Source organism: Eulemur rufifrons, chromosome 8 (assembly GCF_041146395.1).
Source record: "Eulemur rufifrons isolate Redbay chromosome 8, OSU_ERuf_1, whole genome shotgun sequence".
NCBI lineage: Eukaryota > Metazoa > Chordata > Mammalia > Primates > Lemuridae > Eulemur > Eulemur rufifrons.
In genome coordinates this window covers 53,835,031-53,856,175 of record NC_090990.1, presented here as the reverse complement: position 1 = coordinate 53,856,175, position 21,145 = coordinate 53,835,031, and the positions used below count along the sequence as shown (strand labels likewise).

Sequence of the window (21,145 nt, the reverse complement as noted above, 5' to 3'; positions counted from 1 at the left end):
TTGATTTTTTTTTTTAAGTACGGTATTTTAAACTCTGACTACCTGTGGGTCTGAAAAAGGTAAAGATTAATGTTGAAGGAATAGGAGGACTTCACTGAAGGAGAGTAATGACTCTCTTCTTTTTTTTTTTTTTTTTTTTGAGACAGTGTCGCTTTGTTGCCCTGGCTAGAGTGAGTGCCATGGCGTCAGCCTAGCTCACAGCAACCTCAAACTCCTTGGCTCAAGCAATCCTACTGCCTCAGCCTCCCGAGTAGCTGGGACTACAGGCATGTGCCACCATACCCGGCTAATTTTTTCTATATATATTTTAGTTGGCCAGATAATTTCTTTCTATTTTTAGTAGAGACGGGGGGGTCTCGCTCTTGCTCAGGCTGGTCTCGAACTCCTGACCTTGAGCGATCCACCCGCCTCGGCCTCCCAGAGTGCTAGGATTACAGGCGTGAGCCACCACGCCGGGCCATGACTCTCTTCTTGATGTCCCTTATACCACTTAAGTTTCCCTGAAACACTTAATTGTGTTGGTGAACAAAGCTACTCTCTTGTTCTCTCTTCTTTGTTGAAAGCAGCAAGCAGCTATAACTTGATGTTTGCTCTTGTTAGAGAATAGAGAATTTGAACAGATCATTAATTCTAGTTGTGCTAGAGATTCCTCTGTGACTTGAACTATTTATTTCTTTTTATTTCACCTTTTTTTCTGTTTATAAAATGGGAACAGTGTTATCTCTGACCCCTCCTTGTTACTCATGATATTTGACTGTCAGCGTAATGAAGTTTTCAGATAGCTTTGTGCTGATTGGGAGTAGAATCTAAAGGAATACTATATTGTATTTTTATTTACAATTTAACTTATTTGCAGATTAAATACCATACATCTTTGTGTGTTTTAAGTTTTTCTTTCCTAATTTGAAATGTATAATTTTATGTATTTTTAACTTAATAGAATGTATAAAATGATTTTATAATTTTAAATACCAAAGTAGTATTTATTTTCACCTACATGTTACATGTTATGGAAAAATACATTACCTTGAAACTTTCTTTTAATCTCAAAAATCTTACTTTAAGTTTGATTATTTTGAAATATTTTATTTTGTTTTAGGAAAGAGTAGGAAACTTTTTGGCAGACTTTTATCTGGTGAATGGACTTGTTTTAGAATCAAGAAAAAGAAGAGAACATCTCAGTGAAGAGGATATTCTTCGAAATAAAGCCATCATGGAGAGTTTGAGTAAAGGTGGAAACATAATGGAACAGAATTTTGAGGTATAAATTTTACTTCTAATTTGTAGCTTTCTAAAGAGAGAGGAGATAGACTTCATTCTTGGTGGCATTCAGTAAGTTTATATAAATATACTCACAGGTTTTGTTTACTGGGTATTACCTCTTATTTTTCTGTGAGTATTTTCTTGATGTCATTATTATGAAGAAGAAAAAGAAAAAAATGGCCTTAGGTATTTTTTCTAAATTTGTATTTGGTCTTTGAATCTTCATTAATAATAAAGTCATTTTATAAACATGAAACCCAGTATTAGTTTTTAATCCATGTCCCTTTACATATATTCTTCCTGCTTCCCCAATCAAAATCTCACTGCTTTGAAGGCCCAACTAAAGATCTGCACCTACTTTATGAATGTCATTTCTGGCTGATACCTTCCCATAAATTTTTTATTCAGCATGTATTTATTGAAAGCATGCTATATGTAAAAAATTGTGTGACAGTAAGGAAAGGGGAGGGAAATTAGGAAATATAAAGATATATGAGACATGGTAATTGCTCCTATAATCTTATTCCCTTATAAGGTGAATCAGATGTGTTCTTAAATTTATTTTTTATTTTGATAATTTTAGATTTACTGAAAAGTACTAGAATAGTACAAAGAATTCCTTGATATCCTTCATCAAGATTCCCTAAATGTTAACATTTTACTACATTTGTATAACACTGTTTTTCAAACTGCAGTATAGGGATCCCTTAGTAGATAATGAAATTAATTTAGTGGGCCACGACCACCTTTTTAAAAAATTAGTACCCAATTTAAAATGATAGCAAAAATCCAGAGCACATCACACATAATAAGGGTCATTTCTACTTTATGAAACAACAGTTTCAGGGGTGTACGTGTTGTATAAACAAGTATATGTGTGAGTACCAGATTGTAGTGTAATGATTAAAAGCTACTATAAGGAGGCTTGAATTCCTTGAATGTTTAGTCCCTCCCCTAGGGTACTGTGCCAGATCCTGTGTTTTAGTGATAGTCAAACTTTCCAGAGTAGTATGCCAGGTTCCAGCTAATTCATGGTAATACTATGTGTGCCAGGAAAATATTTTAATGCTTAGAAATTTCACGTATTGAATGAATCATCATAGTTTATTTGAGTACACTGTGTAAAGTATTTAAGTTAAAATTGTGATCATGCCAGTTTAGTGTGATCCTATCGCTTTGCGGCCACATCCCATTTGTGCTCCTCATTTTTCTTCTGACCTTGGGATAGGCCTCACTAGACTTCATTTTCCAGAAGCCTCTTGATGTTTACTGATCCTTGGTCAGTAGGAGAAATAGGACATGATGTGCTCAGGAAATAGAAATGGAGATGAATTGATAGAGGGAACGCTGAGCTCAGTCTTTAACAAGGCTTTTCTTTTCCGATTGTTGACCAGACAAAAAGACAATGTCTTTGTACTTATATTATGCCTTAAATTTTTTTAGAGTTCTTTTTAAAAAATTATTTTTTTGTGGTAGTTATTGCTACCTTTCTTTAATTTTGACAGCAGAATTTTGGAATGAGTACATGGAAATAAGACTTTATAAAATAGCATTTCATAGACCATTTGCCAGTTGTCTCTGATTTATGCATATTTAAACTTATTTATAATAAACACCTTAAGGGTAGATATTTCAACCTAGTTAAAAGGGGTTTTTAAATAGCATCTTTATCAGCTGTAGTTTTGCAAATTGAAGTTAAATGAGTTTAATACCAGATAGCTATATAATAGAACAAACTAATATGAATTAAATTAAATAATTAAGCTTTCAACTTCTAATGAGAAATTAAAGTAGTTCTCATGTGAACTTTATAGTTCTTAATGAATATTTAAATTCAATTTGTCAATTTCTATAAAGAATAAAAAACTTGGTGGGATTTTGATTAGGATGGTGTTGAATCTATAGATAAAACAGTTTCTACATAAAAGCCTGCTTGTATTTTTTTTAATTAAACTTTGTATTTTTAAATAATTGTAAATTCACATACAGTTGTAAAAAATAGTAAAAAGAGATTCTATGTATACCTCACTCAGTTTCTCCCAATGGATACATCTTGCCAGAGTATAGTACAATATCACAACCAGGATATTGACATTTATAGTCAAGACTATAGATGATAGATGATAGAATATTTCTATCACCACAGGATCCCTTATGTTCCTCTTTTATAGGTATATCTGCTGTCCCCCTACCCCCTCTCTGACCCTTACCCCTGGCAACTACTAATGTCTTCGTCCATTGGAACAATGGAATTATATAATATGTAATCCTTTGAAATTGGCTTTTTTCCCCCACTTAGCATAATTTCCTGGAGATTCATCTAAATTGTATGTATCAATAGTTTGTTTCTTTTATTGCTGAGTAGTATTCCATGATATTAATATACCACAGTTTGTTTAACCATTCATCTGTTGAAGAACATCTGGGTTGTTTCCAGTTTGGGGGAATTACGAATTAAGCTGCAATAACATTCATGGATGAGTTTTTGCGTGAACATAACATAAGTCTTCATTTCTCTGGGATAAATGCCCAAGGGTACGATAGCTGTGTTATATGGTAGTTTAATGTTTAGTCTTACAAGAGACTGCCAAAATGTTTTGCCATTTTATATTCCCACCAGCAGTGTATGAATGATACTGTTTTTCTGCATACTTGCCAGCTTTTGGTATTGTCATTGTTTTCTATTTTACCCATTCTGATAGTGTATAATGTTATCTCATTATGAGCCTAATTGCATTTTCATAATGGCTAATAATGTCGAATATTGACCTTTTCATGTGCTTATTTGCCATCTATACATCCTCTTCAGTTACCTGTCTCTTCATGTCTTTTGTCCTTTTTGTAATTGGGTTGTTTATTTTTTTTACTGTTGAGTTTTCAAAGATCTTTTTATATTCTGGATGCTAGTTCTTTATCAGACATGTGTTTTGCAGATATTTCCTCCCACCCTGAGGCTTATCTTTTCATCTTCTTAAATGAGTCCTTCAGAGAGGAAAAGTTTATAATTTTGATGAGATCCAATTTATCAATTTTTGTTTTATGTCTCATGCCGAGTCTAAGAACTCTGCCTAGCTCCAGGTTCCTAAGAGTTTCTCCTGTGTTTTTTCTGAAAGTTTTATGGTTTTGTATTTTACATTTAAGGACATGAAACATTTTGAATTAATTTTGTAGATGGTATAAGATTTAAGTCAAGGTTTATGTTTTTGCTTTGGATGCCCAGTTGCTCCAACATCATTTTTGGAAAAGGCTGTCCCTTCTCTATTGTATTACCTGCTGGGATTTTTGAGATGGTATTGAATCTATAGATAAAATTGGGGAGAATTGATATCTTAACAATATTGAATATTCTGTTTGATGAACATGGTATATCTATCCATTTATTTAAGTTTGCTGTAATTTCTCTCTGAAATATTTCTTAGTTTCCAGTATAAAAGTGTTTCACATATTTTATTAAATTTATCTCTAAATTGTTCATATTTTTTGATGTTGCCATAAAAGATATTCTTTTTAAATTTCATTTTCCAGTTGTTTATTCGTGGTATTTAGAAATACATATAATTTTTTTACATTGCTACATTTATATATTAGTTCTATAGTCTTTTGTGGCTTTCTTAGGATTTTCTACACATGTTCACATCAGGTAATAAAGATAGTTTTGCTTTTTTCTTGCCAATCCCTATTCCTTTTATTTGTTTTTCTTATTACTAACCTGGAAGGTAACACCAGCATAATAATGAATAAAATGGTAAGAACAGATGCGCATGCCATTTTTCTGATGTTAGAAAAGACTTTTTTATAGTAGTGTTAATTTTTAAAAAATCATTATATTATTTTTTAACCTAAGTAATTTATTAAGAATTACTGAGAGCTGTGATTATGTTGTCAGCTTTGTAATCTTTTTAAGATTATATTTTTAATTGTTTTAGATTAAAGAAAATATGTCTCATATATTGTTAGAGAAGAATTGAAGAATTACATTTGAGAATCTTTTTTGGAGCTCAATTATAAATCTTTAGAAGAAATTTAAAGAAAATAGTAATTCTATCAGATATTCATCAATATATGTGATTTGGTTGAATCAGGTAAGGTATAGGATACAAGAACAACAAAATAGAATTGATAAGTCTAATTATAAAAAAGATACCAATAGCTTTGTATTGTTTTTTTTCTCTTAGACACAGAATTTAACACAAGGAAAGCAGCATGGAACTGATGATATCAGTTTATATATATTCAACAGTGGGCATTAAAGGAGAAAAGAAATATTTGTATGTATTTTGTTGATAATTTTAGGAGTACAGTTCTTTTAAACCTACATAAGAAGCTTTTTAGGAAAGGTATATGTAAGTTTAACTTGTAAAGTTAAACAATAGGGGGTCAATAAGGAGGGATCTATCAAATTTAAGAGACATTGCCATTTTAATGGTGAATTAGATTTAAAATCTTAACAGTTTTCAAAGACATTACAAACCAAATGGAAAATTAATGGCTTCTAGGTCACAGCTGGCAATATGAAAGTGAATCAGGTGTGAAAATAGACATATATTAACTTACAAGTCAGGGTGAAATGTAGGTTAGTTACTCAGATATATGTATTTAGTTAGTGACAGTTATGTACAAAGCATTGTATTTTACTGGAGAATAGTGAAGGATTCTCTAGTGGCCTAATCTGAGTTGAGTCCATAAACTCAAATTCAGCTTCTACAGGTTAAAAACTGAATTTATATTCACTTCAACAAGTTTTTCTTTATTATTTACATTGGCTTAAAAACATTGGAGTTGTTAGCATGTACTTTTTGTCAAGTACTTTCCTTACTTCATTATTACAGTGACCTGAAGAGATGAGTGCCATTGTCCCATTGTATAGAAAGGAAATCGATGTTTAAAGAAGTTAATTTCTCTAAAGTCATAAAGCTAGAGTACTAAAGATGGCCTTTCATTTTGGGGAACCTGACCACAAGCCTGTTCCTCCTCTTAAGTATTTTATTTCCCAGTCTGTCTTTGTTATAGTCTTTTTTTTCTTTATATCCAAATGTTTTAACTTGTTTTAGGAATTTTTTAAAAATATTGGGAAGTTGAATTTGGGAAAGAGTGGGGAAAACCTTAAGAAATAATCCTGAAAAGATGCTATTGCTAAATCTTATAAAAATCAATAGGACACATAGTAGTAAAATATATATTTTTGGCTTTGGAACATTATTGAAAGTTTTAAGAACCTAGAAAATATATATGATTTCTTATTCTTTTCAAAAGACATGACAATACTACATTTTAAAGCCATGTTGTAAGGATTGGGAGAGATTTGTTAAAGATACAAAATTACAGGCAGGGTGTGGTGGCTCACCTGTAATCCTAGCACTCTGGGAGGCCAAGACAGGAGGATTACTTGAGGTCAGGAGTTCAAGACCAGCCTCAGCAAAAGCGAGACCCTGTCTCTACTAAAAATAGCAAGAAATTGGCTAGACAACTAAAAATAGAAAAAAAAAAATATAGCCGGGCGTGGTGGCGCACGCCTGTAGTCGCAGCTACTCAGGAGGCTGAGGAAGGAGGTTGCTGTGAGCTGGGCTGACACCCCGACACTCTAGCCTGGGCAACAGAGTGCTGTCTCAAAAAAAAAAAAAAAAAAAACCAAATTACAGCTAGATAGGAGGAATAAGTTTTAGTGTTCCAACACCAGTGTAGGATGACCATAACAATAATAGATAGTTTCGAATAGCTAGAAGGAAGATATTGAATGTTCCTAACACAAAGAAATGATAAATGTTTGAGATGATTGATACGCTGATTACCGTGATCACCACACATTATTTGTATCAAAACGTCACTATATAATCCATGAATATGTACAATTACTATTTGTCAATTAAAAAAAATTAAAGCCATGTTTTAATAGAAGTTCAGTTCTTAAAAATAAATCTTAGTCCTTTTCAGAATGAATTTATATTCTTTATTGTAAATGAATAGCTTTTTGGCTTCTTGTTTTTTTTATTTCCAACCAAATATTTCTTTTAATTTCTGTAAGAAATGGCTTATAGGTAGCATTTAGGAGGAATTATTTGCCATTTGAATGCTTTTGCTGTGCCTTCTCTCCTTTTTTCTTCCTTTTTAGATGTCGTTCTAGTATTTAGTATATATTTCTGACCTTTTTTATAGCAAAATTTGAGTGCTCAGAAATTCTCCAAGTCATGGATACTTGCTCCTGTATTGTTAGTACTTTTCCGCCCTCCTTGTTCTAACCAGTTATTGTTGGAGGAGGGAACATTGCTCCATTTGTAACTTAGAGTCACTGATAAAAGCATTTATTGTGCCAACCATATGTTCAGAATATTGACTTAAGCCCTGTTAGTGATTATGAATTTTATATATATATATAAAATCTAAATAGGAATGAATAGATATAAAATACATGAATATCTTAAACTTCCAGAAACTTTTACCATAAGAAATATTAGAATAATTGCAAACTGTCTAGGCTCAGTGGCTCAGGCCTGTAATCCTAGCACTCTGGGCGGCCAAGGTAGGAGGATAGCTTGAGGTCAGGAGTTAAAGACCAGCCTGAGCAAGAGTGAGATGCCATCTCTACAAAAAATACAAAAATTAGCTAGGCATGGTGGCGTGTGCCCGTAGTCCCAGCTACTTGGGCGTCTGAGGCAGTAGGATTGCCTGAGCCGAGGAGCTTGAGGTTGTACTGAGCTATAATGATGCCACTGCACTCTAGCCCTGGTGACAGAGGGAAACCCTGTCTCAAAAAAAAAAAAAAAAAAAAAAAAGGATAACAGCAAACCTAGAAATAAAGTATTTCCTATAAACTTCAAGAAAAGCAGTCATCAGAGTTTTTGCATTTAATTGTGAGGAAAAGGGTTGAACAAGGCATTTTAGTTACAGAGCTGATTGACTTGGCAGAATAACATGAGAAAGCTGTCAGGTATCCTGTGGTAACCTCATGTCTTCCTGTTGGTTAGATAGCTATGGCGTCAGTATAGGAGGGGCACTAAAGGATTCAGCTGGAAGTGTCAAGTATGTAATAAAGGACCAATTAGAATAAACATAAACTAGAAAAGATATTATTAGAATATAATAATTGATATTCATAATGATGAGGTAAAGTGTTCAATAAAAGGTTAAATTATATTCATTATAGTCTCTTTACTAAGATGGGAGACGTATAATATACCATTTAAAAAGAATTGTATTGGAAACAGTAGAAATTTATTTAGAGAAGTTTATTCCCAGAAAAATATAATGATGTGACATGCCATAGTATCTAATCATGTGGCAAACGTGTCTTAATTATGAAAATGCAAAACATATATATATATAAATATAAATCATATATATTAATAGAGATTTGGGTGGAGAGGGGATTAGTCTTTGCTGTGGCTCTGGGTTGGAGCAGCAACCTTTAATTTTTCCAGCTGTTTTCCCTAAAATTACAGGTTCTGTTAACATGTGTCTCTCTGCTTTCTAGTATATCATTATATACTATTTTATCTAATGTTTTACCATAGCCTTTATGAGGGTCACTAATTAGATTTTAAACCTGTTTGTCATTCTGCTGATAGGCCATTGCTGTTTAACATAGTATTATGTATAATATCTCACTGTATTTATTAAACTTAGTATTGGTTATGATATAAATTTGGCTGCTTATAAAAAATTCCAGGCCTAGCGTGGTTGCTGAAGCCTGTAATCCCAGGACTTTGGGAGGCAGAGGCTGAAGGATTGCATGAGGCCAGGAGTTTGGGACAAGCTTGGGCAACGTAGCGAAACCTTGTCTCTGTAAAAACAAAATTTTTAAAAATTAGCTGGGCCTGGTGCCTCAGCCTGTAGTCCTAGCTAGTCGGGAGGCTGAGGTAGGAAGATCATTTGAGTGCAGGAGTTCAAGACTGCAGTGAGCTATGATAATACCACTGTACTCTAGCCTGAGTGACCAAGCAAGACCCTATCTCTAAAAAAGGAAAAGAAATTTCAAAATAATGGTGACTTAACCAAGATAGTAGTTTATTTTTCTCTCATGTAAATATCTGAGTTTGTGTGGTTTTTCTGCTCTGTGGATTAATCTCAGACCTAGCCCTTTTTTGGGTCTTAATTCTCTGCTATTCTTAGGATGTGGTCCTCATCCACATGGTATAAGATGATTTATTGTGAGTTTCATATTCCAGCCAGCAGGAATGGTAATTAGGAAGAAGGCATGCCTGTTGTGTTTGAGGATCCATTCAAAAGTTACACACATCGCTGTGCTTACATCTCATTGGTTAGAATTTAGTCACATGGTAACAACTAGCTGCAAGGATGGCTAGAAAAGAAATACTTATTCTGAGAAGTCATGTGTTCAGCCATAAATTTGGAAGGAAGGTTCTTTTACAAAGAAGAATGAGAGAATAAATATTGGGGAGACAACTAGAAATCTCTGGCATCTCATCAGTGGATATAAACTTGGAACTTCAGTTACCATGTAAACATTAGTAACTGTCACCCACATACATACCTTCAACTCTGACCTTTCTCCACATCACGTCTATATAGTGTTTTTGCCTGTCTTCACTTGGGTAAACATAGGTATCTAAAATTTAGTATGTGTAAATCTGATCAAAAATTTTTATTCCTTTTTCTTGTTCCTATTTTCTCTGTCTTGGATAGTGGCACCATTATCTCCTCATGCCAGCAACCTGAAATTTTTCCTTAGACTTCTTGGCTTTCCTCTTACTTCTGTATCTGATCAATCACAAAGTCCTAAAGATCTCTTAAATCTATTTATCTCCATCCGTTTCCAAATAGCATGCCGTTATCATCTCATTTGGATTACTGAGGTAATTTCCTAATTTATACACTGCTACCAGAATGATCGCCCTGAAATAGGTAATGCCTATGCTCAATAACTAAAATATGTAGAGTACTGTTTAAGCACTGTACATTTAACAACCCATTTTTATCCTCACAATAACCATGTGTGAGGTTATATAGTTGACTGAACTGAGGCAAAATAGATTGAATAATTTATCCAAAGTCAGCTAGTAATTGGCAAATCCAGGATTTGATCACTCTGGCTCCAAAATTTCTGTTTTAACTACTAGATTATATTGTACAAAATACTTGACTGTCCATTGCTTCCTGAGTAAAGCACAATCTACTTCATAACAAAACCCTTTCAAACTACTCTTTCTCTTCGGTGTCTGGCCACTTACCCTTGTCTCTTATTACTAAAATTTCATGTATGCTATTCATACAACTAGACACACTACAGCTGCAATTTCTCGGTATATCATGTTTTTTCTCACCATTGTGTTTTCTCTAGTTTCCTGCAGCTGGTTATTCCGTTCACTTTCTTTTAGACTCCTCAGCTCATTAGTCCACATCTTCTGGCTACCCCATTCTGAATCAGAAACCCCTTATGTGTGCATTTATGTCATCCTCTAGGTCTTCTATCGTAACTCCCATTACCCTGAATTGTAATTATCTATTTTTTGTATGTTTCTTTGTAAGCTTCTCAAGAAAAAGAATCGTGTCCATCCTATCGCCTGATACTCCAAAACTATTAGTTTCCTTCATTCCCACATCCTTCTACTGCTACTCAAAGATCATCAGTGATTTCTAACCAACAAAATCTAAGGCGTTTTTTTCAGGCTTCTTTCTCTTTAATGTCTCTGTAGTATGATATTGAAACAGTCTTTTGGCCTTCATGATTCTGTAGGGGAGGCTCAACTTTACCTCTGCCAAACTTAGTTCTTAGTTGGGATGGCCCCTTGTAACAAAAGACAGAGTAATAAGAGAAAAGCAAACAAATTTATTAATGCATGCAGCAGATACTTCATGGGAGAAACGTCAATGAAAAGTAACTCAAAACAGTGGCTTAGAACTCCATTTATATAGCATCTTCACACAAAGAACAATAAATTTGTAAAGAAATGACAGGGCAAGGGAAAGTGGTTTTAGGTTTCCAAGGGTAGGAAACTGTGGGAAGGTAAATATATGGGAGGAAACTAATGGAGTAAGCTTTGCTTGCAGATTCCTCTGGTGCTATCTCAGGGCTAGTAAGAGTCTAGAATTGTCTCTAGTGAAGGAGAATTTATATCCTATCTTTAGGCAGAAAAGGGAGAGGAGGATAGAGAAAGTTTTTCCTCTCGTTTTGCTGCTTGTTAATTGCCTTCAGCTCAAAAATAATTTTTATATCTGAGAGGTATTTTCAGTTGACATTCTGGTTTATTTTAATACTTTGGTGCTCTCATTTTTCTTTTATTTATCTGGATCCTTTATTTCTCCTTTTGTCCTAACTATTTTTTAGGAGTCAGTTATCAGCCCTCCATTTTCTTACTTATTTCTCATCTTGTCAGAGAATTCCTTTTCTTTCTATAATTACCCTCTAGGAACTTCCCAATATATAATAATTACTTACTGAATCTTTTATTCTGTGCCTGGCATTAAGCTCTTTACATATGTTATCTGCTTTAATTTTTAACTATGAGAATACGGTAGGCTATATACTCATTTTTCAAGTGAGTTAAATTGACATAATAGAAAGTAACTTGCCCAAATTCACTAGAGCTGGGATCCTAACTCAGTTTTGTGTCTTAAAAATCATTGATTTTCGCTTGGTGTGATGGCTCAAGTCAGTAATCCCACCACTTTGGGAAGCTGAGGTGGGAGGATCCTTTGAGGCCAGAAGTTTAAGAACAGCCTGGGCAGCATAGCAAGACCCCTTCTCTACAAAAAATGTTTTTTTTGTTTGTTTGTTTGTTTGTTTGTTTTATTTCAGCTTATTATGGGGGTACAAAAGTTCAGGTTACATACATTGCCCATGTACTGCCTATCCCCCAAGTCAGAGCTCCAGGCTTGTCCATTCCCCAGACAGTGCGCATTGCACTCATATAGGTATACACCCATCCCCTCCTCGCAAGACCCCTTCTCTATAAAAAATGTTTTAAAAAATTTAGCTAGGCATAGTGGCATGTGCTTGTGATCCCAGCTACTTGGGAGGCTGAAATGAGAGGATATGCTTGAGCCCAGGAGTTCCAGGCTGTGGTGAGCTATGATCATGCCACTACTCCAGCCTGGGTGACAGAGTTACCCTGTCTCAAAAAAAAAAAAAAAAAAAAAAAATCCTTGATTTTAACAGCTCTAATATACTGCCTATTAATATCTCACATTCATTATATCCAAAACTATACTCCTCTGAATGGGACCCTCCCTGATGTTATTATTTTTCTTGTTATTTATGATAGTCTTTTTTATTGCCATTTTGTTCCATGGTGGGTCCTGTTATTTTTTCCTTAGGAATTTTCAATTTCCACTTTCACTCCCTAGTTTAGTTCTTTATTGCCAGTTGATCCTATAGTGATATAAATTCATATTTAACGAAGACACAGTGGAAGTTTTAAAATATGATCTTTGTGATCTTCATCATCTATTGTTGATCTCCCTTTTGAACTTCTGTCTCGACTTCAAATAAATGAGTCTACTTGTGTTTTTTTACCTTTAATTCTCCGTTTTTAAAATACTTTTTATTTTATCTTCATTTATATATGAGGTCCAATCACATAGTTTTGGTTTATTATCCATAGAAGGTTATCATCTTTCCTGAACATCTGCGTTTTCTACAATTTCATTTGGCCTTTAAAAATATTTTATTTTGTATTTCTAGTTAACTGTTCATAACCATATTTTTTTTCTTTCCAAATGAATTACAAGTTCCTTGAAGTCAGAATTAGTTCTTATACTTCTCTGTAGCTCCCATATTCAGCATCTAGCATAATGCCAGGAACATTTTAGATGATTGAAACATTGAATGAATGGATACTACTACTTTGATACATGTCTTATTGGAATTTAGAAAAAAATTGATAATAAATATTACCAATAGAGCTTAAATCACCATGGAACTATCTTAGAAGGAACCTCTTCAAGAATTGTAAATTAAGAAATTAAGTAGACTGGTAGTTTAAATAGTTCACTGGAAGCTTTAATTTTATATTTTAAAAAATATAACATTTTTCTTTCATTATCTCTCCCCAACCCCTTTTTTATTTTTTGGCAGCCGGTTCGAAGACAGTCCCTTACCCCGCCTCCTCAGAACACTATTACATGGGAAGAATACATATCTGCTGAAAATGGAAAGTAAGGGATTTCTTTGGTTTATGTATTCTTTAGTTTTTAGAAAGAATAAAAGCTATAAAAACTGAGTATGTGGCTATTTGGATGTAATAATTAAAGAGAGTTATTGGTATAATTTTGTCTGAATATTTAATTTACCTTTTAAAAATATGGATCAAGCATGATGAGAGTGGAGTATCCCAAATTATGCACAGTCTTTGAATAAGGTTATAGAGCCGCCTTCTACATCCCTCCTGCCAGTTTACACACACCAAAAAAACTATAAGAGACATTTTTCTAAGGAAATACAATGTAGGGAATTGCCCAATACAGTTGCATATTTGAGATTTCCCATTGTATGGTGAACTTTTGTATTTCATGATTATCCTGATTCTTTAGCATGGTGTGTAAGGCCATTCACTATTTGTCTCCTCATTGCCTTTCCAAGCTCATCTCTTGTCATTTTGTTTGTTTGTTTGTTTGTTTTAGCCTACAATAGACTACATCCCACCATTCTTCCATAGGACCTTTGCTTAACATTTATTACTAACATTTAGTGGAGTACCTAGCATATAGCTTGTACTCAGCACATACTTATTGACTAAAAGAATAATGAATGAATAATACAAGTGTTTATTTTGAATGAATAATTAAAGTTTATTCTTGCCAACCATTATTTCATTTTGGTGGATAATAAAATATTACTTGCCCTCTTCTGTGTAGGAGGAAGTTGTCATCATTTTGTTTTTCTTATTGAAAGGTTTATTATATTTTTATAATGTCTCCAAAATGTTTCTATTGTAATATGTTACAGTGTTAAACAAAATTTGTGGGAGGCCATTGTTTTGAACTAGCCTCCTATTAGGCTCCGACAAACCAGACCAATCCAGAATTTAGTTACTTCTGCTAAGTGCACTGAACTTTGAAGTGGATCAGTTTTCCAAAAAAATAAAACATTATAGTCCACTTGAGTTAGCACGGTAAGGAAGTTCTCTCTGTTTTAACGCTATAAGGAAAACAGCTTTGAAAGGACTAGATCGCTTTTTGTTCCCTGTTTCTGCTGTCTTCATCCCTTTTCAGTCCATAAAACCAGCCTCTTCTGCTCAGCTCATTGGAACACTCATTCTATTTTATAGAACATGTTGTTCCCCTATGCTAGAATTACAAATAAAAGCCAGTTAGATCTTTAAACTAAAATTTTTTAAGTTTGTCTTTTGATAATAGTTAATATAAAATGCTTTATTCTTCATAATACTTTTTATTGATCAATGCTGAGACTGTAGTAGACAGTAAAGGAGGTTAAATTGAATAACTGACTTCAAAGATATACAGGGATACTTTTAAAGTTTGTTTTTTTCTAGTGATTTTCTTTGTTCCTAAAAATAGTGATTGTTAAAATTATATTCAATGTGAAATTACTTGAGGTCTGATAATTTTTTTCTGAAATATTTTTGTTATTCACGTCTCATTTCTTATACTCCTATTATTCCCTTTTAGCATAATTTTATTTCTATAGGTTAAGAAAAATTAAAATATGAATATCATTGGAAGATTAACAGATTTTTCTTAGGAAGATGATAGCCTATGGGAAAAATTTTCTGACATTTTCTTTTTTTTTTTTCCATTTTAGAGCTCCTCATCTGGGTAGAGAATTGGTGTGCAAAGAGAGTAAGAAAACATTTAAAGCCACAATAGCCATGAGCCAGGAATTTCCCTTAGGGATTGAGTTGTAAGTTTGTTACTAACTATAAATGTTTATGACAGAAGCTATTAAACACTAAAGACTATAATAATATTTACATGTGAGTGGTGCATTTGAGGCCTTTGAAATGTAAAAGCAAAGGGCCATTGCCTTGATAGTATGTGTACCCTTCTAGAAATTTTCTGGTTCACAAAAGTGTTAATTTTCATTATTTTAACCAGATAAATTTTTGAGTAGTTTTTTATAAACTATAAAAGTAATATATGAATACATGCTTATTTTTAAAAAGTCTAAAAGTATGGAAATTTATAAAACAAAAAGTGATAGTTTTCTCTTACAACATTAATAGTTAATGACTATAATGTTTTTGTCTAGATTAATCTTGTTTTTGCATTTTTTTAAAATAAAAATGGTAGAATAATCCCTATTTTGTTCTTTGAGTTCCCTTTTTTCTTTTAAAAGTGAGTGTATCTTAAATTTCATACAGTAATTACATTTTTGTCCATCATATTCTTTTTGCTTAGTAATTTATAGTATTGATATACTATCATTTTATTATTCCTCTACTGATAAACATTTTGATTATTTGTAGTTTGTCATCATGTTAAATAATATTGCAGTGACCATCTTGATTATATCCTTTCAAATCTGTACTCACCAGGTGTTCCTTTTAAAAGAAATCTAATTTGTTGCCCCTGAAGTAGGTTGGGGTAAAAAAAAAAAAAAAGAATTTAATTTGGAGAGATGGGTGGAGTGAAGATAAGCAGCTAGAGCTGACTGTGATAAAACTGTAGCTTTAAGCTCCTCATTAAAGTGGGGAGCGGGGGATGAATTAAAGTCTCAGACTATCTTTTCTTACTAGTTCTTTCCCTTTCCAATCTGACCTAATACATTAAAAAAAAAATTGTTGGAGAAGAGAGCAGGACCCATGTTTTTCCAAAAAAGTCCATACGTGTAGCATATTACCTGACCTTGCCCCATACCCAGGATTTAGAAGAGCAGATAGAATGTTCTACACAGCCCTCAAGTTAGGTCAGAGAGAGATAAATCTCAGAAAATGTGGGAAGGGAGACAGCCACATGTACAAATCTGCTATAATTCATCATATCTAGGACCCAGTTGACTCAAAGATGCACCAATTTTATATTCTACTTACTAATAAAGAAGAAAACTGTGGCTAATTTTAAAATGCCATCAATTTTAGGATTTATCCCAATTTTAGATATGCTATTACGTGAAAAAATGGTGTCTTAGAATTTATAAAATGTGGCAATTACAATCACTACACCTGAAAAAAATGAAATAAGGAACACAGCAGTAAATGCCAAATAATTCATTCTAGAATAAAAGGCAAGAAGAAAATTCCTTCTTAATGCTACAGAAAAACAAACAAAAAACCTGCCACAAAAATCAGTAAACTAGATCATTCTAAGATGAGATGATAAGGCAGTAGAATGAAATGAAAAGGAGATTGTAAAGCTAAGGAAATAAATTGAACACTAAACAGCACTATTATAAAACAAGTACATTAGAAACAACAATGAACAGAATAGATGTGACTAAAAATTAAATTTTGACAGCTCATAGTGAATGCAGTAGAAAAAGCGATTAAAGAGATTGGAGAAACAAACAGATATGGAGGACAAAGATGGTTCAGTGTAAGAACAGCAATGGCTGTTCCATTTAAATAGAGTCTCCAAAATGTAACCAAAATAGTGTTGAAAATATGATAGAAGAAAATTTCTTTGCAATGAACTGAATCTGTAAGATAACATTAGGTTCCAAGAAAAATTGAAACAGAATGATTAATAACAGAAATTATCCTGATTATACTATTGGGCTTCAGTCAGGAGCTGTGGCTCACACCTGCAATCCCAGCACTTTGCACGGCCGAGGCAGGAGGATTGCTTGAAGCCCACAGTTCAACCAGCCTGGGCAACATAGTAAGAACCTGTCTCTACCAGGAAAAAAAAAAAAAAAAAAAAAAAGGAATAAACTATTGGGCTTCAATTGTTAGTAAAGAAATCTAAAGACATACAGGCAGAAAAGGGGCAAAATCATCCTGGCCTTAAGTTTTTTCATACATCTTGACATTTCTGAAGCAAAGAAAGTGTGATCTGATAGTATGACTAACTGTCATGTGTGTATCAAGGCCACTAAAGATATTCTCAGATACAAAAGAATTCAAGAAATATAGCAGTCTTAGGTCTTTTTTGAAAGAAAAATACTACTACTTGAAAATGAAATCCATCCAATTGAAACATGAAAGAAGTTGAAGTTTAATAACTAGTGATTATGGAATAGTTCAGAGGGAAAGATAATGTGAAATTTTATGTAAGCTAAATTTCCCTTTAAGTATAAAGGTAAGAAACACTCTTTTAGCAAATAGAAATCAAGAATATTAAGCATTTAAGAGCCCTTCACACACATGATAGATTGTCAGTGAAAATCAGGCACCCACCAAAACATTTGTACCCCCATAATATTCTCAAATAAAAAAAAAGAAAGGAAAAAAAAAACCCAAAAAGAAAATCAGGTACCCAATGATTCTAAATAAAAGAACTCAGAAATGTATAGACTTCAGGAAGAAGACTGATGTAAGCCTTGAACCATTTAAATATGGACCTAAAATCAAACAATTATGCACAAATAAAAATTACAAACTGTGAAAGTAAAAAGAATAATAAAAAATTTAAGAGGAAGAAGATGTCTAATTTCCTCATCCTTACTATGGGGAAGTCAGAACTACTGTGTAAGTTTGAGGCATATGGTTAAAAAACAACATAAGGACACAAAGAAATAATTTCAACATGAAAACACTTTTTCTTTTTCCATTTTTCAGATTATTGAATGTTTTAGAAGTAATAGCTCCCTTCAAGCACTTTAACAAGCTTAGAGAATTTGTTCAGATGAAGCTTCCTCCAGGATTTCCTGTAAAATTAGGTAAGAGAAAAATTTAGGTGTAATTTTATTGTCTTTTAGAAATATTGAGCTGTTCTATAACATTTAATGAGAAATATGTTTTAAAGGAAAATAGATTTCCTAGTTGCTTACATTTTTGTAAAGTTTTTAAGTAATTATATGCATGGATATTCATGTTTTGTCCCTTCCCCTTTCCTTACTGTCACACATTCTTTGCATTATAGCATGCTTTCAATAAACACATGCTGAATAAAAAAATTATGGGAAGGTCATTTTTGTCACCCTATATTATATTCTCATTACATCTGGCAAAACTTAAGGTACATTACTGCTTTGGTCACAGCCCTCCATTGGGTTTTCGTCTGATCGAGAGTAAAAACCAAAGTCTTTTCCTTGGTCTAAACCCCACCTGATCTGGCTGCCTATTTCCACTTTGACCTCATCTGCTAATCGGCTGCAGCCACAGTGACCTCCTGGCTGCTCCAAGAAAAAACAAGATACTTTCCTTTTGGGAGTTTTGTACTTCTTGTTCCTTCCATTTGGAATTTTCTTCCTCCAATTTGTTTTTACCTCAGGTTTTTGCTGAAAAGTCACTTCATTGAGGTTTTCCTTTGACGACCCTATTCAACAACTCTTATCCCCAACAATGAGACTTCCTATTCCCCTGCCATGCTTTGTTTTTCTCTAGATACTTATCACCATTACTTTTTACTTATTTTCTGTCTCTCCCAACCAGTGTAATCTCTGTAAATGCATTAATCTCGTTTCTTATTTACTGATGTATATCTAATGCCTAGAACAGGAGTCAGCAAACTTTTTCTGAAAGATAATAAATATTTTAGGCTTTATGAGCCATTATAGGGTTTCTGTCACCACCACTCAACTCCTTTTGGAGAACAAAAGCAGCCATAGACAACAAGTAAATGAACGGGCATGTTGTATTCCAATAAAACTACGTATGGACACTAAAGTTTGACTTTCATGTAATTTTCACTTCTTGAAATACTATTCTTTTTTTCCCCCCAACCATTTAAAAATCTAAAATCTTTTCTTAGTTGATGGGCTCTTTAAAAACAGTCCTGGCAGAAGGCCTTAGTTTGCTGACCCCTGCATTAGAACAGCATCTGCACATAGTAGGCACAAATGAATGTTTTTTTTCTAGAAGTAACTGGAAACACTGTAATTCTTATGTTGACTTTTGTGTTTGTCTAATGTATTTTATTTTCTTTTTTACATGAGACTGTTGCTTTCTGTAATAAAATACTACCTTATATCAGTCATTCTTAATTTACTGTATGTGTTTATCCTCAACAGACACTTGAGTTAGCTTTTATAGACTTATTTCAGAAGGGATTTTCAGTGTTTATTTCATACATGAATTCCCTGAGGCTCATAAGTAAAATTATTGATAGGAATCAGAACCTAAGTTTTATGACTTATGCTGTTTCCAGTAACTCATATTAGGAACAAAACTAATCAGAATGATTAATGTATTTGCCCATGTTAAATGCCAGATTTCTCTTATAAAAAAGTACAGCCAGAAATATATTTCATTTGGAAGAATATTGGGGTCTGTTGGTATGGTGTTACTCTAGTTTTGATGAGATTGTTTTTATACCACATATTTAAGTGATGGATTGTTTTCAGTGTATTAAAACAAAAATGGATTGATGTGTTTAACTTGGGCTAGTAAGAATGAAAATAAATCAGTTCTTTTCAAAGAGTCAGAATAATATATATATTATAATGTGAAGAAAAGATGTCAGAATGCAAAACATACAAAAGTGGCTGTTCCTTTGCCCTAAGAAAAAGAAAAAAGACTGGTGGAATCTGGCATTATATTCTTAAGATTGGGAAGAAATAGGATCTTGAGTTTTTTAAATAATTCTGGATGCCTCGATGTCTTTCTTTCCTCAGCAGTCAATACCCAGACCCTTGCCCAAGTGATACACACTCAGTATTAAATATACATTTGGATTTTTCTGGTCCTTGAGTAGTGGTTTTTTACATTTTAAAGAGTATGGTCATCTCCAGTAGTACTTTATAGTCTATGAATAGATAGATTAATGTTTGATTTTACAATGTTATCATTCATTGTTCTCTCTGTAGATATACCCGTGTTTCCCACGATCACAGCCACTGTGACTTTTCAGGAGTTTCGCTACGATGAGTTTGATGGCTCCATCTTTACTATACCTGATGACTACAAGGAAGACCCAAGCCGTTTTCCTGATCTTTAACTGACATGGAAAATAATACCATCTAACCAAGGAAGGAGAATGCAAAGACCCCAAAAGTGAATCCAAATAGAAGAGACAAATGCTTTCAGCAAAGAAAAGGGAATTACACATTGAATCGACACATCAGTAATATGATATAATGAAATGGGCCTCTAATAAGAATTTAGCAAGTTTCCTGATGTGCCATTTTCAGTCTTTTAAAAAAATATACATATTATAAACATAATAGTTTGACACGTTAATGACCCTAAGACCTTCGTATGTAAAGCAGCTATGAGTGCTGTGATTTGTTTTTAAAAATTTTTACACTTCTTGTTGAAATATATATGCATATAAATATATCTATATCTATATCTATATCTAAAACACTCCTGGACCATTAACATAAATTAAATGTCTTAAGAGATATGAAGCCCTTTTAAACTTGTCATCTTATATTCAAGGTGACATTTATAAATATTCCTTCAAGCTTTGTTTTCATAAAATGTAAACTATGTAACATTATGTATATATAGTTCAGTAATTTGAATGTTTGTTCAATATAATGAACTAGAAGGAATGCAATTTTCTGTAGATGAATGAACCAAATGGTAACCATTAAACAATTGCATTTATATGTTGCAATACATTTCAGAAGGAGCGTTCACTCTGCAGGGAATAAGGTACCTCCTTTAGCACCTTAGTGCAATTCATTGTGGTGCTATTTGTTTTTACTTGAATTCTTCAATGGAAAATGTTTGTTACTAATCTTCTTTTCATAGAACCTCTATTTTTTTTTCTAAACTTGAGTTTAATAGTTCTTGTTATGTTCATGATAAGATATGGTTAGCATGCTTAAAGATATTCCTCTTCCAAATCTCAGCACTTTAAAAAATTCCAAATTTTTAAACTTGCTTCCTAATAAGTGCACACCAGTCTGATTATTTTGTTT

At 33.1% G+C, this 21,145-nt stretch overlaps 1 protein-coding gene across 1 annotated transcript in view; it reads left to right on the top strand.

The window, feature by feature from the left end:
- The window catches only part of ANKRD13C (ankyrin repeat domain 13C), an 81,050-nt gene extending 60,641 nt beyond the window's left edge, over positions 1-20,409 (top strand). Inside the window, exons 9-13 of the mRNA XM_069478073.1 lie at positions 1,100-1,261; positions 13,295-13,374; positions 14,981-15,079; positions 17,895-17,995; positions 20,084-20,409. Coding sequence (XP_069334174.1) covers positions 1,100-1,261; positions 13,295-13,374; positions 14,981-15,079; positions 17,895-17,995; positions 20,084-20,214 — 573 coding nt within the window. The 3' untranslated portion in view covers positions 20,215-20,409. The remainder of the gene's footprint in view (positions 1-1,099; positions 1,262-13,294; positions 13,375-14,980; positions 15,080-17,894; positions 17,996-20,083) is intronic.
- The last annotated feature ends 736 nt before the right edge of the window (positions 20,410-21,145 follow it).